General features: G+C 37.8%; 1 protein-coding gene across 2 annotated transcripts in view; it reads left to right on the top strand.

Annotated features, from left to right (window-relative positions):
• Window positions 1–17,213, top strand: part of brf1a (BRF1 general transcription factor IIIB subunit a) — a 59,445-nt gene that overhangs the window by 1,103 nt on the left and 41,129 nt on the right. For both annotated transcript variants that reach the window (XM_077236617.1, XM_077236618.1), the window contains exons 2-6: window positions 198–415; window positions 8,350–8,430; window positions 11,000–11,173; window positions 15,953–15,984; window positions 17,023–17,095. In XM_077236617.1, the coding sequence (XP_077092732.1) occupies window positions 238–415; window positions 8,350–8,430; window positions 11,000–11,173; window positions 15,953–15,984; window positions 17,023–17,095 (538 nt within the window). In that variant the 5' untranslated portion in view covers window positions 198–237. The remainder of the gene's footprint in view (window positions 1–197; window positions 416–8,349; window positions 8,431–10,999; window positions 11,174–15,952; window positions 15,985–17,022; window positions 17,096–17,213) is intronic.

The following is a 17,213-nucleotide window of genomic DNA, read 5'->3' as shown; positions in this document are numbered from 1 at the left end:
TTGCCATAATATCAAGCCCAATACTGAATGCAATAATTATTAGTTACTAGTCTTAGTGAATGGTCTTGAATGACCCACAGCTGTAGTCTTAGTTCAGACTGTCACTGCAACTGACAGCTATAAACTTTGCCATTCACCTCATATGTGGTTCTAAGATTTACTTATATCTTTTTAAAAAATTGTTTATATGTATTTAGAGATCATTCCTCATATTGTGTGTGCTGATTGGTCGTGACCATGAGGAGGTGTACGAATTGTGGAGGGACGGACATTGATGTGGACCAGGCACGGGGTGATGCCGTGTGTATGGGCTGCGGCTCCGTGCTGGAGGACAACATCATCGTTTCCGAGGTAACCTTCGTGGAGAACAGTGGAGGAGGATCGTCCGCCGTAGGGCAGTTTGTCGCTGGTGACTGTGAGTGATAGTTCATCTACACACCACAGACAATTTCTTACTGAAATTGTTTAATTTGTTAATGAGGGAAACATTTTTTTTTTGCTATTTGTTGTGTGTATCTCAGGGGATCCGAACGAAAAGCTATATGATATTGTCCTCTATCTCACCATCCATTAAATAGGATTGTTATGAACCTTGACTGGAAACAGGTCCAGTTCTCAAATGTCAGCCTGTGAAATCTTTTTTTTATATTATAATCTGCTTCCACAATTTATACTTTGGGTACTTTCTTAGAAATTTCTAGTCTTGCAGTTTTGAAAAATTTCACTTTTCTGAATTATTTAATTGTCCTGAAATCTTCCCACACGTTTGAAAAGTTTGTATATGGCAACTTTTTTTTATTTTTTAAATGACACATTATGATAAATCAAATGTGTGGTAAATGTTTTATAATCAAATTAATATCATGTTGAAACATACAGATAGTTCCTCTCCAAACTCATTTAAAGGTGCTGTAAGCATTTTCTGAGAAGTGCTTAAAGACAGAGCACCAAAACACACTAATAGCCAATCAGCAGTAGGGGGTTTCCACTTCTGAGGGGGGATGTGCATGTCTTGCATAGCATGTTTGTGAATTTGGGGGAGGAGCTATCAAGATAGGGGTGTGATCCTTTTGGGTAGGGGCGTGTTTGTTTTGGTGTTTTCAAATATCAACAGCGTTTCTCAGAAACTTACTGTATCTTTAAAGGCCATATTGCACCTTTTTTTTTTCAAAATTAGTACATAAACTTGTATGAAAATACCATATGAAAAATTAATGCATAATTTAAAATTGTTTTGTAAGACAGGGCACAAATTTAGTAGAAAACGTGACAGTGTCCTTGACCGGTGAAATTGTTTTTTTTAAACCGCATCATTTTACGTCACGAGAGGGAGTCGTTTTCTCAGTGCAGAGTAGGTTGGTATTCAGTAGGAGCGGTCGTTATTTCAGTGTGTTTTCGATTTATAATCGTCATGGTAAATTATTGTGTTTGTGGAGCTTGCACAAACTCCAGCCTGTCAAGCAAGAACCTAGACTTCCGACTTCCCACTTCCTACTCAGCTACTGTTCGGACGCTCTCGCTTACTGCTCCGCTTTTATATTTTTATATTTTATCTCCTTTTATCACCGAATTTTAACTTCAGCAAATCAGCACAGTGCTCAAACTCTTGGATTAATACAAAAAAAATACCGGGGAAGAGAAAACACAACTGCCATTAGGACATTCATAAGGATAAGAAAATGCCTCCTCTGGAATCTACTTGCTGCTCTAACTGCCACAGACTTTTACAAAAGATTGCAGTTCTTGAAACAAAGTTAATTGCGGGACCACCAAACCAGACGGAACACAGAACAGAGCTTCGTCATGGACGCCCTCAGCATACAGCCAGTGAGTCCCATGAATGTAGTGCTCCTCGACAGGCCATACTGAGTGTAGAGAAACAAGCCGATCGACTTACAAATCGATGGCACAAACAGGGAGCGAGACCCAAAGGCACTCAAGACATCAGATTGTCACAAGCATCACATAGTGCCGCAGTAGCATCCTCTACTCCAGATACGTCTCTGACAAGGATTGCAAACACTGGTCTCCTTCCACCGCCTATACATCTCGAGAACAGATTTGAAGTATTAATGAATGAGGAATCCCCAAATTTGAAGAACGAACACAGACTGAATCAGCCAGTAACTAACACTGATACTAAGGTCGGGCTCAAGGTCGAGCAGACAGCGGCACTCAGCTCAGAGCGCAGCCGAGCCCAGGACTCTGATAGTGGACGACTCCATAATCAAAAAACATTAGCAACAGGGAAACAACTACGTGCTGCCTTCCACAAGCAACAACTTCTGATGTAAACAGGGAACTTCAGAACATTCTGATGAAACATAAGACTGCAAATCGACTCATCTTTCATGTGGGGAAGAATGATATTCATAAAGAGCAGTCGGATCTCCTTCAGAAGGATTTCAATTAACTTTTTGAAACACTTATAAGACTGAAAGTTCAAACATTCATCAGTGGACCGCTCCCAGCAAGAGGAACAAACAGGTTTTCACGGTTGCTTGGGCTTAATACATGGCTGCAAAAAAACTGCAATATAAAAGAAGTGAACTTCATTGACAACTTCAATCTTTTCTGGAGTCAGAGGCAACTGCTTCAACAGGATGGGCACCACCCAAACAAACTTGGTTCAAGAGTGCTAAAGGACAATATCTACTTCTCCCTCCGTCATCCTTCTGCAGTGTATGCCAATCCACTCAACCTGAATGGCACACACACCTGGATACAGTATGAATGACCACAGGACTTCACTTCAGCACCTGAATGGACATGCGGTTGACACATCACACAAGGACAATGATAACCCCACTCAGCCACAACAACCTCTGTTCACGCCCACAATCTCAGCTGAGCTCTGCCCACAGAGCTCACCACAGAGAGACTGTGACATACTAGCACTGCTCCAAGATTCAGCACCCAATGATGACTTTCTGGAAAACAGCCAAGGAAACCAGGACAGCATATTACAGCCTCCAATAACACCAGAGCAACAGCCCCTCTCACCAGACACGTTATCCCTCTCTCCAGCATCTCCACTTCTTTGCTTCTCAGAGAAAATGGAACAACTGGTGTATGCTGGAACCAAACTATCCCACTCTTTTGCTGCAAGCCCCCTGATACCAACCAAAAAACGGCAGGCCCCACAACCACCAAAGCCTGCGGGCCCAGCTCGCCCTCCCACTCCCCCTATGAGAGCTCTTCGGCCTCTGCCACAGCGCCAGGGCCCACACACTCCAGCGGCTCGAGGTGAACCTAAAACAACTGATACCAGCTCTCAGTGATATGTGTCGGGTCCCCGCTATGATAACAATAACTTTCTCAAATGTCTACAGAACAAGTGGGAACCCAGTGGGCCTATATCTTTCTCTATTGCTGTTCGATTACATGATAGAAAGTCTAAGGCCTTTAAAAGCCGTACAGCAAACCCATCTAATCAGGTGCCTATTACACGCCAAACTAAGATTGCTGTGGGGACAAAAAGTAAGACTGTTAAGTTAGCCCTTTTAAACATCCGCTCACTTAAAAATAAATCACTTCTTGTCAACGACTTAATAACCACATACAACCTGGATTTTATGTTGCTAAATGAAACTTGGCTAGAAGACAGCTGCAGTGCAACAGTCCTCAATGAAACAGCCCCTCCTAACTTTACTTTTATGATTGTCTGCAGAGCTGTCAGAAGAGGCGGAGTTTTAGCTGCTCTTTATAAAGATGTCTATCAATGTAAGCAAATATCATTTGGGAATTACCCGTCTTTCGAATATCCGGGTATTGTGTTAAAAGGTGCTCCACGCATTTTACTTATCATTGTTTACAGGCCTCCAAAATACTCTCCAGCCTTTGCTGAATACTTTACAGAACTGTTATCAAAAATTTCCTCAGAGTTTGACTGTTTTGTCATTGCTGGAGATTTTAACATTCACATAGATAATGCAGAAACCAATATGGCAAAAGAAATCAAAACTGTTTTAAAAACCTTTGATCTGACTCAGCATGTACATGGACCCACAGATAATCGTGGACACACTCTAGATTTACTTTTCAGCAAGGGTCTAAACATTTCATCGATTGTTATTAAGGATGTAGCACTGTCTGATCATTTTGTATTTTCTTTGATATATTGATTTCTCCTGCCATTGAAGCTAGATCTGTGTCTGTCAAGAAGAGATGCTTAAATGAGAACACTAGTGTAGTATTTATGAAGGCTATATCTTTAACACCAAGCATATCTTCTGACTCTGTTGATTTTATCCTCTATTCTTTTAACTCAAAAGTTAAGAGTGTAATTGATGATATTGCTCCTGTGAAAGTCAGGAAGAAGAATGGCAGACAAAAAGCACCTTGGAGAAACTCAACAGCAGTGCAAAATATGAAAAGACAGTTCGGAAAAGCAGAGCGCATGTGGCGGAAGACAAAACTTGCCCATTATAACATATACAAAGACAGCATCCATGCTTTCAATTAGGAACTAGGCAAAGCTAGACAGACTTTCTTCTCGAATATTATAAACAGCAATATAAACAACACACGCACTCTTTTTGCTACTGTAGAGAGACTGACAAACCCCCCAAGCCAGATTCCCAGTGAAATGCTCTCAGACAGTGCAGTGAATTTGCTTCTTTCTTCTCTGAGAAAATCAATAATATCACAAAGGTGATCAGCTCATCCTTGAGTTGCACTGGGGTCAGACAGAACAGACAACAGCCTGAGAAAGTAGTCACTATATTTGATTTTGAAGAAATTGATGCCAAAATTTTGCAAGAAACCGTACAGCACCTTAAAGCATCAACCTGCGCCCTTGACGCACTTCCCACATCTTACTTCAAAAGTGTGTTTAACTGTTTAGAAGCAGATCTCCTAAAAGTGGTAAATGCCTCACTTCTCTCGGGGAGTTTTCCAAACCAAGCCCCTCCTGAAAAAGAGCAATCTGGATAAGACCATATTAAACGACTATAGACCGATCTCAAATCTTCCTTTCATAGGCAAGATCATTGAAAAAGTTGTCTTCAATCAGCTGAACAAATTCTTAAGCTCGAATGGATACTTTGACAATTTTCAATCTGGTTTCCGACCGCATCACAGCACAGAGACATAATAAAGATTATAAACGATATTCGCTTAAATACTGATACAAGCAAATTATCAGTGCTGGTACTACTCAACCTCAGTGCTGCATTTGACACTGTCGATCACAACATAATTCTCGACAGGCTGGAAAACTGGGTCGGACTTTCTGGAATAGTCCTAAAATGGTTCAGCTCATACTTGGTAGGGAGAGGTTATTATGTGAGTATTGGAGATCATAAGTCTGAATGGACACCCATGACATGCGGAGTCCCTCAAGGCTCCATTCTTGCGCCACTCCTATTCAACCTGTACATGCTCCCAATGAGCCAAATAATGAGAAAGAACCAAATCCCTTACCACAGCTATGCAGACGATACACAGCTCTACTTGGCCCTATCGCCTAACGATTACAGCCCCATTGTTCCAATGCATTGATGAAGTAAACAATTGGATGTGCCAAAACTTTCTTCAGTTAAACAAAAACAAAACTGAAGTCATTGTGTTTGGAAACAAAGATGAAGTTCTCAAGGTGAAGGTGAACGCATACCTTCAGTCTAGGGGTCAAACAACTAAAAATCAAGTCAGGAATCTGGGTGTGTCTCTAGAGTCAGACCTTAGTTTCAGTAGTCATGTCAAAGCAGTAACTAAATCAGCATACTATCACCTGAAAAATATTGCAAGGATTAATGCTTTGTTTCCAGTCAAGATTTAGAGAAACTTGTGCATGCTTTCATCACCAGCAGGGTGGATTATTGTAATGGACTCCCACTGGCATTCCCAAAAAGGCCATAAGACTGTTGCAGCTCATACAGAACGCTGTTGCTAGGATTCTGAGCAGAACCAGAAAATATGAACACATCACACCAGTCCTCAGGTCTTTACACTGGCTGCCAGTTACATATAGGATTGATTTTAAAGTATTATTACTGGTATATAAATCATTCAATGGCCTAGGTCATCAATACATTGCAGATATGCTCAGTGAATATAAACCCAACAGATCACTCAGATCATTAGGATCACATCAGCTAGAAATACCAAGGGTTCACTCTAAGCATGGTGAGACCGCGTTTAGCTACTATGCCAGCCGTAGCTGGAACCAGCTTCCAGAAGAGATCAGATGTGCTCCTACAGTAGTCACATTCAAATCCAGTCTCAAAACACATCTGTTTAGCTGTGCATTTACTGAATGAGCACTGTACCACTGTTCGTCCGACTTTTCGTACTGTATTTTATTTTATGTTTTAATTATTCTGATTTCTTTTGATAATTTCTGTATTTTATCTTTTATTCTAAACTGTTTTAATTATTCTGATTTCTTTTGATTATTTTAATTTCTTCTATGTAAAGCACTTTGAATTACCATTGTGTATGAAATGTGCTATATAAATAAACTTGTGCCTAGTGAAACTCCAGGCTGGCGCGGTTCCTTTGGGGCACACTGTCACAGCACCTTCATCAGGCCGCCCGGTCCATCGTCACATCAGCATGTGGTTCGGGCGGGAAATATAATGATCACGCATCCGTCAGAGATCACTTAGTGTACATTTGTTTTACAAAACGTGCCTTGTCTGAATTTAATTCATGAACATATCCTACATAAACTTTTAATGTAATGCTTTTATGTGTGTCTTATTAGTCTGCACCGAAACTTCTTATTATCATAAATAGTTCTATAATTTATTTTCAATCTGTACAAAACCACTTTAAGTTTTAATTTTTGTGTTGGCTGTTTCTACGAATAAAGTTTTTATACCGTAAGACATTTGTGATTGTGATGATTTTTTTTATTGATTGTTTCCAAAACGGGGTCATTCAAAGCCTTTATAAAGTCTCATAATGGTTGACAACACATGCAGGTAAGGGTCCAATACTAGCCTTGTTATTTCCTGATACATAATAATAATCTACAATATTGTGATCTGAGCATAGTGTTACATATCGTAAGCTAACGTGTTTATATCTATAAGCTAACGCTGGTGTCTCATCCAAGACACCTACCCTGTTCTCACACCGCAACTCAATTTGTCTCCTCTGACCGTTGTTTTGTCTAACCCTGGCCTGTCCCTGCTCTCTTGGCTGCATAGCCTCATAATTATATGGATGATAAATACGAGTGAACATTTACAATTTCCTATGCGTCCGAACTGTAATTTTGATCCATTGCTTTCCTATTGTTTAAATTGGCCACACTCCCTCCCGTTACGTCACTTCCGGTTTTTGGCGATTTTCAGATGCGGAAGTAAGGTTTTCTCACAAAAACGACCCCAGAAGCCTCAATAGCGTTTTATGAACCTAGTTCCTACTATTTTTCTATACATTGACTCACTGGGTACTCTAACCTGCAATATGCCCTTTAAATGGGATGTTTTTTTATTTTTTTTATTTTGAACTGCAGTACCGTCTTTGAACACCAGATGGCTGCCAAGTTCTTGTTTTTTTAACTAATGTTCTGCAATGGTGGTCATGTGCAACAAACTTCCATATTCTGTAAAACAGGTCACTTCGCTTCCGGTTCAGGTCTTTTGTATGTGCTTTGTTAAATATAGACCCGTTTTAATCAAGATACCTTCAAAGGAGCCAGCAAAGATGAAGAACACCATTGTCCATCTCATATGCAGATTGATATCTAGAAGATTAAATTTTTCTTCTCACTAACATTTGGATATTAAAATTAAATAAAACACTAACAATAAATAATAACAATAATAACTAGCCAGGTTAGCTGATTTCCTTAAAAGTGCTTAGATATCTCCATCAGGTCATACTGCTGTTAACACTTTCTCCAATAAGCGGTTGCATTGAGACATGTTTTCCTGTTTGTTCATGTGACATTCAACATAAAGCCTGTGAAAACATTTTATAGTGGAAGCTGACTTTCAACAGCTCATGTAGTTTAAACATGGCAAGTATTAATTTTGAATATAAGTGTTTTTTTTAACCTTTCCTCTAAGATAATTAATTATAAGTATTGGGTAAGATAATGTTTGTTTATTTTTTTTAGTTTATTTTTTATTATTAAAGTTTATTTGTATAGCACTCTATACACAATAGTAATACAAAGTGCTTCACAGAGACGCTATAAAAACAAGCTAAAATATTTTAAATCCTTTAAGAACATAAAAATATTAATGGGAAGAGATTGATTAAAACAAATAAGAACAAACCAAAAGTATTGATAAAAGAACTTATACTATAGTGCTTAGTTATGAAAAGTATTTTTTTTCTTTTCTCATAATATTAGTATTAGTATTAATATATTTTATTTTTGCTATGTTGTAGCATCTGGAAATGCTCCATCATTGGGAGGAAACTTCCACACTGGCGTTGGGAGGGAGTCCAGAGCTGCCACTCTACAGAATGGTGAGCGTTCATAATATACAGTATTTTCCATTCATGAATATTTCATATGTCCTTCATATAGTCTTCATTTACACTTCATGACAGTCAGAAAGCAGATGTAATGCATAGACACTACCATTCAAAAGTTTTGGGATCATTAAAAACTTTCTTATATACTTTTTGAAAGGTTCCTATGCCCACTAAAGCCACATTTATTTAATCAAATACAGTTATATTGTGAAATATAATTACAATTAAAAAATAACTGTTTTCCATGCTTTAAAATGCTATTTATTCATGTGCTGGCAAAGCTGAATTTTCAGCAACATTACTCCAGTCTTCAGTGTCACACGATCCTTCAGAAATCATTCTAATATGCTGAGTTGGTGATCAAGAAACATTTCTTACTATTATCAATGTTGAAAACAAACAGCTGTGCTGCTTATATATTATTTTTGTGGAAATCGTGATAATTTTTTCCCAGGATTCTTTGATTTAATAGAAAGTTCAAAAGAACAGCATCCGAACAGAACTCTTATATGACATTATAAATATCTTTAATGTCTCTTTTGGCCATTTTAATGTGTCCATGCATGCTGAATAAAAGTATCAATTTCTTTCAGAAAAAAAGTAGTAATGTAATTTCTCGTAGTGCGTTTTTAAAATATTCTAAATATTTTGAATCGCTTGCTTAATTCATTCATACAGAGCTATAGATGTTAATGTATTCCTTTATCTTAAAAATGTCATGTTTTTTGGCAATAGATGTCATTGTGACGTATATATTGTGCTTTTGTTTTTTTAATTTAAGGATTAAATTGTTTATATAGTTTTTAAGTGTGCCAAAGCATTTCATATGAATATGAGATGGTACTGTGTGTCACTCAAAAGTTACAATTTGTAAGATATTGTGTGTTACATATGTCCGTATGATATTCCGTTTCATCGAACTACATGATTGAGCAAGATAGTAGTTAAGTATATGTGTTCTGTGTTTATAAGAAAGGGGGATTCTTTGGAAGCTGTGGGCTTGTGTAATGTGGTTTTAAGTTAAGCGTGTGAAGTTTGTTTCAGCCAGATGGTAATGGTTGTTTTTGAAAGAGGCTTATTAAGCCTGAGAAGTCAGAAGGTGTGGTGGGTTTATGTGCTTTTGTGTAGTAACCGATGAATCAGTTTGGTCAGACAACCGTATGGTCTGTGTGTGTGCTGGGAGGGAAATGTGGAGGCCACTTTATGTGTGTGTGTGAGGGAATGTACACGTGTGATTAATTGCCTCATGTCTGGATCGAGATTTATACTATCTGTGTGTGGTGAGAGAACAAAAGTTACTCTGTGAGATCTTGAATCTGTATAAACAGACCTGCTTTCAGCTTAAAGATGCTCTCCTCCCATTCTGAAGGGCCGAACAGCCCGTCCACAGCAGGTTCTCATATATAATGTAACTAGACCCTTACTTTGTAGTAAAATTTCAATATGTATTTTGATTAAGGTTAAACTATCAGTTTTTGGTGTTAACTTTAAGAATAGTAGAGGTGCTGTATAAGCATTACTAGCCTAATAGTTGACTGCACATTAAACTAGGATAGGAAAATGTATTAAGAAAAACACACTTCCCTGTATTAAATGTATTAATCCCCCCTGTAAAAATAACCTTATCAAAATACAGATAGGAATAAAAGTTTGTAAGTCTGAAAATAGACAAAAATCTATGATTTAGCTCTTGTTATTGAATAAAAATCTATGATTTAGCTCTTGAAGTTGGCATGAAATTAAAATCTTATCGATTTTCTAAATGAGTGTTATACCCTAGATCTTATTGTGAATGAGCCATCCATGCATGTTTAATTTTTTACAATTTTCTGGTCAATTATCAGATTTTTCTTCAATATATCTTTTTTCAGACTTGCACCAAACTTTCCAGTTTTATTCCTATCTGTATTTTGATAAGGTTTTTTTACAGGGGGCTTTGTTCATATACCATTCGATTTATGCGTTATTTTATTGCTACAAACATGGTGAAAATTGATTTTATTTTTTTTCCTGGCTGTTGACAATATTTTCTGATTTATGGAGCGATTTAAAATAGATAACCAAAATCACATCTATTAAAAAAAACTTTTAATGTTAATATGCCAACAATAGAATCAAGAATTTTGCACCTGGCTTTATCCAATGTTTAGATTTCCATTCCAGAAATCAATATTTTTTCTTTTTTTGATAATCTGTTACATTCAAATGTACAGCGCAGCACGGGAAAAAAAGTTGCTACTCCTGTTTCGTCGCGATTTGGAAAAACCTGGAAACCAGGAATAATCTTTGAGGCAATGGTCTTCCTCTCTGCCTGGTATAAATGATTGAAAAGAAGTTAAAAAAAATGCAAAATATTTCAAATATTCTTTGTTTGTTTGATTTAAACGCAGCAGAGTTGGATTGGTAACCTAAAGTTTGTTGGTTCAACCCCAAGAAAGGGCAAACCAGGAGCTTTCACCATTTGTGTGTTAACTTTCCACTATTAATTGTCAAGGGACTAAACCTGCTGTAAATGTGCTTTGAATAAGTCACACTGTGGTGTTTTTTTTTTCTTTTTTAGCTAAGAGACAGATAAACCATCTTGGTCATCAGATACAAATGAATCAGCACTGTTTGGACACCGCCTTCAACTTTTACAAGATGGCACTCTGCAAGCATCTGACCAAAGGACGCAAATCATCCCATGTTATCGCCGCCTGCCTCTACCTTGTCTGTCGGACGGAGGGAACACCTCGTATCCTTTTGGCCATGAGGTGATGAAAGCACTTAGAGTGAAGTGTCTGTTATTCAGGGTTATACACCATGAATGGTGATGTAGATAAAATATTCATAATATGTGATGCATCCGTGTTTTTCAATTGGTTTTAGCTGTGGGTTAAGGCCTGTTCACACCAAGAACGATAACTATATTGATATCTATATTATTGTCCACACCAGCGGACAATGTCGTTCTGTTTATTCTAAGCGCGGGCTGCAGTTATGTCCTCTGCTGCTGTTTTAAGTGCTTGAGCAGGATGGATTCTGATTGGCTTTAACAATGTTTTTATCGTTCATCAGCTGGAAAAATTGTTCTGAACTTGTTTCCAAGGATATCGTTTCTCTGTGCCGTTATAGCTGTGCTGTGGAGTCTGCTATTCTTTTATATTTAGAACATTTTTTAAAACTATATCTTTATCGGTATAGTTATCATTCTTGGTGTGAATGGGCCTTTAGAGTATAAAATACCGTTCAATGATGGACAGGTGTTTGCAACAGTCAAGAGCTGCTCCCAATCCCACCGAAATGCAGATGTCACAGGTTACATAAACTCAACACTATTTTGACGTTTCCACAATCTTATTCTTTTGTCAGTCTGCCAATCATGAGACTTAAGATGGCACTCCTTCAATATTTTAATCATACATTTTTCTTGTAGTTTTTCAGAAATTATGACTATTTGCAATAATATACTTAAGGTGCAGTCACGTTTACCATTGCTTAGAGAATTTTCACAGGTGAAATCTAGTCATTTCAATAAGAATCCACGCAATCAGGAATGTTTTTCCCATGCAAATTTCACAATGGATTCAAGTTGGTCACATAAATTTGCTGCATTGACAAAAAGAAAGCTAACTAGTTTGAAAGTAACTTCAAACCGTTTGAGCTGGGCTTCATAAATCGCTACACTATTGCCAATAGACTGGACCTTTTTTGGCCGCAAAATTTCGCCAATGTGACTGCAACTTAAAGGTGCAATGGGTGATTCTCTTCAGAAACATTTTGTTATACTGATTGAAAGTCTCCTCATAGCCTGATAGCAATCACTACTATGTTAAACGGTGTAAATGTATTTTTATAAATGTATATCGTCTGTGGAAGGCGTAGGATCATAAAATGTAAATCCAATCATTATATTCGGTCCGAATTAAATAATACAATGTCCTACCTGCCTATGTTTTTTTATACTCGTGCACTCTGTTCGCTCAGACATAATACGTCATCAGTGCGTTTCATGCTGTGCAAAGTACAGACAGATGTCGGTCACGGAGCACCACAAAGAAACAGCAGCCATCTTTTAAAGTTCCTCCAAAACAACGAGCTTATGCTGAGTTCATGCCATAACTACCGTAATTAAGAGATGGCAACTCGTGACATTCTAACCGGAGCTGTTCACATCCTCAGACTCAAAATTATGTGTTTCCATGTCAACACCGCATGAATCTGTGGAAGTCAGGTACAAGGTCTCCAAGTTGTTTACGTTCATTATTATTGTAATGTTATGTCCTTTGAGACATGACATGAGGTAGTTTTATGCCGTCTCTTGTGACGCTTTGAGCAGCTTTGTGTGTTTTGGAGGAGGCGTCGCTTTGGACGGCGATTTGCAGGGATGGTGGGATCGTATGCTTTCAATGCTAGCAGGCTAATGTTAGCATTTTCTAGAACACCTACTGCACCTAATAATGTTTGTACTGTGCACTGTAAAATACCCAGATGACCTAGTAGTATATTTGTTAATTGCTTAGTTTACAACATAGCCCACTGCACAAAACACTGTATCCTACAATGCAGAGCTGATCTCCCATTTCCAGTGTGGTGAATGAATTGGGGGCGATTACAGCAGCTATCTCTATTTCAAGTTGCCTTTTTTTCTTCTTCCCCATGATGATAATTGTACGTTATGTACCTGACTTCATGAGGTCAAGTTATAATACTGTAGCATACTACTATTTGAAACGTTTGTAAGGGTATAATGATTAGTCTTTCACATCCCATTTCGGGTATTAGGCAATATACTGTGTAGTATTTAGTAAGTAGTTTGCTAGTAATGCCTTGGATATTTTTCACATTATAATCTTCATTAATTGTTTTTTTTTTCCAGTGGAGTATATAGCTCTTAATTTACATTAGTATGGATGCTAATTTGAGTATATATATTGTATAAACAGCATAAAAAAGAGAGATTGTGTTCCATGGAGAGAAGACGAAGCGGTAGGTACGGAAGAAGAGAGGTTGAGCACGAGAGACCCGCTGTGAGGGTAGATGGTTAAAGGTGTTAGTCAGTCGTCTTGATTTGGACTCCACACTTACATCTGTCTGCATTCCACAAGAAACACAAACACTCACAGCGTCTCATGCTTAGTCATATAGCCTTGGTTCTCCCGTGTGTGAACACTCATGATTATTTTTGTAATAATCATCCTACACTCACACTGACTCACTGAGTTTGAGTCTAACTCTGGTTGTTATCTTTAATTTGTATGTGTATAAAGCAATTAGTTTCCTGTTTAGCCTACGTTTCAGCAAAACCTCATCTAGTGTCCGAGATGGGATTTCCCTTATAAGCGAGTTGGCTTTTTCAGGGTGTTTATGTGTGTTCAAAGAGAAGCAGGAAATAAGGCAGGGTGTGTCTCTCAGGAGACTGCATTAGGCCTGTATAAAAATAAAAAAAGTTTTTTTTTAAGTAGATTGGAACACCCTGTTTTAGTTTTGTTATAGTTTGTGTTGTTTTCTGCCTAGCAGTTAGTGCAGCATTTTGGCTAATGCAGCGCAAGTTCAAATCTGGATAATGACAGTAGATTTCTCTTATGTCTCACTACCAATGATAAAAGCAGTGAATAAATCTAAATAAATGTTTTAAATACTGTATGGATTTGTTTTGCTTTTTAATTTAAGGTGGGTATTAATGTGTTGTCTTTCTAATGGTAATTGACAAAGTCCACCAGCATGAGGTGTATTGAATGATATTCACGGATGGATGCATGTTTAATTGGACCAGCTGTTATTTTCAGTTATATTATAACTGTTATAACTTTAATGCCCAATATGTGAAAACGCTTAAGTATTAGGTGATTTATTTTTCAGCTTTCTTCTGCTTTTAACCGTCTGAAAATGCCACCACATTATCACTCACATTTGTGTCTATTTGGATTTTCATGGGCAATGCTACTCGCTTTCACTTTTTTGTGCAATTAACAATTAAATGGAGGCAACAGAATCTTTCCGTCTCTCTGAGATTATGCAACATACGTGCTCAGTCAGACGTCTGTTTGGGTTATATAAGAACTCATGAGAGAGCTTTCACTTTCTGCCCAGGAGGAAAGTGTGTGTGTGTGTGTGTGTGTGTGTGTGTGTGTGTGTGTGTGTGTGTGTGTGAGAGAGAGACAGAGAGAGAGAGGCATTGTTGGTCTCAATCTCTACTGTACAGGGTAAATTTAGCCAAACATTATTTTTCAAACGTATGCCTGTGAAATGGCTTCTTTCTCTAAAGTTAGCTCTAATCTTGCTGAGTTTGTGGATTATGAAGTTGTGTTCCCATTTTATCATATTTTTATGTATTATTTATTATAATTATTATTATTATTGTTTTCTATGTTAACACTTAAAACCCTGTGATTTCCGTCAAGTAATTATGGAAAACATTAATGGCCTTAAGCTAATTTTGCAATATGTATGATTTCTCCCTGGAAAGGTCAAACCCTGATCCATCCTAAAATGATCATTCATTTAGCAGGGTCATCCATAATCCCACAATTTAGGATTATCTCACTGTTACCGTGGCAACTGAAAATCCCACAATGACTTTTTAATGGGATGTTTTAATACACTTTGTCTTGATTAGACAGGTGTGCTGGTCTCCATGGATACAGAGTACACGGTTGCCAGGAGACGGGGATTTCCATAGTTCAGGAGTTGGTGGTTCAGTGGAGCTTTACTCAAAGAGGGAAAATGTCAAGCAGAGACCAAATCTGAGCAATATCCCTCCCTGTTTCTTGTCAGTCTCTGTCTTCACCAAGTGTCCCTGTGTGTGTGTGTGTGTGTGTGTGTGTGTGTGTGTGTGTGTGTGTGTGTGTGTGTGTGTGTGTGTGTCTGTGTGTGTGGTTGTGTTTGTGTTTGAATGTGTGTGTGTGTGTGTGTGTGTGTGTGTGTATATATATATATATATATATATACAGTATACGTATATATATATATTTCACATTAAAGTTGGCATAAAATGGAAGTTGGTTCTAAAATGAGGAAAAAACATGCTGGGCTGGATTTTGTACATCGGGAAATGATTGGATCATTCATTGCTGGATTGTTGTCGTTTGTTAATTGCTGCGATCTCAGACAGGTGTCTGGAAGGGAATGATTATTTTGTCAGCCTCGCCCCAGTAAAAGTGTCAAAAGAAACGAGATGTAGATGCAGGAAGGAGAATATTTTGATAGAAGATTACAAGGGCTCATGAATTAAAAAAAACAATAATTGGCACGGATAAATAATTTATTATAACTGAAATATTCCATAAAAAATAAGAATTGTCGGTTTTAATTTAATTGTGACTTTAAATCATTATTGCATAAAATATTAGGTCCTTACAGACTAGTTAATTTGTAAATAATCCAGTTCCTGAAACTGCTAGAGGTCATGAGTTCGATGCCCAGAAAATGCATGCATTTAAAAAAATTTGAATGTGTTGTAAGTAGCTCTAGATAAAATTGTCAAATGCATATGTGTATGATTGTGTATGATTTCTTTAACGCACTTTCTCAGACATGCTGCTTGACTTGAGCGACATCCTGCAGGTAAATTACTAACATCTAAACATGTAAATGCAATCTATACATCGATATAGATTCAGCACTGTTTTTAGGTCAAATAGGCAAGTTTGTGACATTATTCCTTTGAAAGGGGGACAAAAAAGTACTAAAACATTCTGAGGTTCATGTACATTTTTCACTTACACCTTTTCACTACATATATTTCTTATGCTGATATAATTTTGAAAGAACAGTTTATTAAATTATGCAAATATCATATGCAGTTTCACTATCAATCCAAGACTTTTGAACCCAGTTATTTATAAATTGTGCATGTATTAGTTTATATAAGCCATTTTGTTCCAGCTGGTGTGGCCGTTTTATATTTTTACCCTCCCAGCTGTCCTATTAAACCCCCTCCCTGCCCCACACGCTAACACGCAGACCCTATCCACTGCGGTATTTGAGACATTAGGGGATTTTACCAGAGAAAGGACGCATAAATTCCTTTGCTCTCCCCCAGACAGAGGAGCTCTTTTGAGGCATAAGGCTGTTGCCGCCCCTTTCAGGTCAGGAGTGTGTGAGGGCCATCCTACTTTTCAGTGGTCGTGACCTCTGACATCAACCAAAAAAGATTCCTCTTTAATGCTCGGGGGCCCAGATGGAAGAAATAGGGTGTCTGTGTTTGTGCATGTGAATCATTCTTTATGGATATCTTTTTTTTTAAAATCATTATTAAGGTGGTCCAAGAAGATAAGTGTTGAGTTATATGATTTTTAAAAAGCTTGTTTTATGAAATATTGTGTTATTGTAGTTCATCCTCAAGTATAAGACACGGATATAAAGTTTGTGAGAAAGTGAAGACTCTGGTGATGCTGGTACGCATCCAAACCCGAGAGCTATGAACTATGCGACCTTCAGCATCTGTTAAAATACACAGCGTTATTACAGTTGTCTTGTCCCTTTATTTATCCTCCTCACTCTCTTATCTCTTTCTCTTATTCTCTGATATATATTCCAATTGTCTGTTTCTCTTTGTGCTCAACCACAAATTTGTGTCTCTTTCCTTCTTTCTTGCCCTAGGTGAACGTGTATGTTTTGGGAAAAACCTTCCTCGTTTTAGCCAGGGAGCTGTGCATCAACGCACCAGCTATTGGTAAGCATCAGATATCACAAACAAGTGATTATCCCCTTTCCCATGATGCTTTGCGGCTCACACAAATTAAACTGGTCCTGTACTGTGTGAGAATGTGAATGGGTCAGTGTAGTGCTGC

This window comes from Siphateles boraxobius, unplaced genomic scaffold (assembly GCF_051911475.1).
Source record: "Siphateles boraxobius isolate OS27281-9 unplaced genomic scaffold, OSU_SipBor_1 20, whole genome shotgun sequence".
Classification (NCBI taxonomy): domain Eukaryota; kingdom Metazoa; phylum Chordata; class Actinopteri; order Cypriniformes; family Leuciscidae; genus Siphateles; species Siphateles boraxobius.
This window is presented reverse-complemented; position numbering and strand designations above follow the sequence as displayed.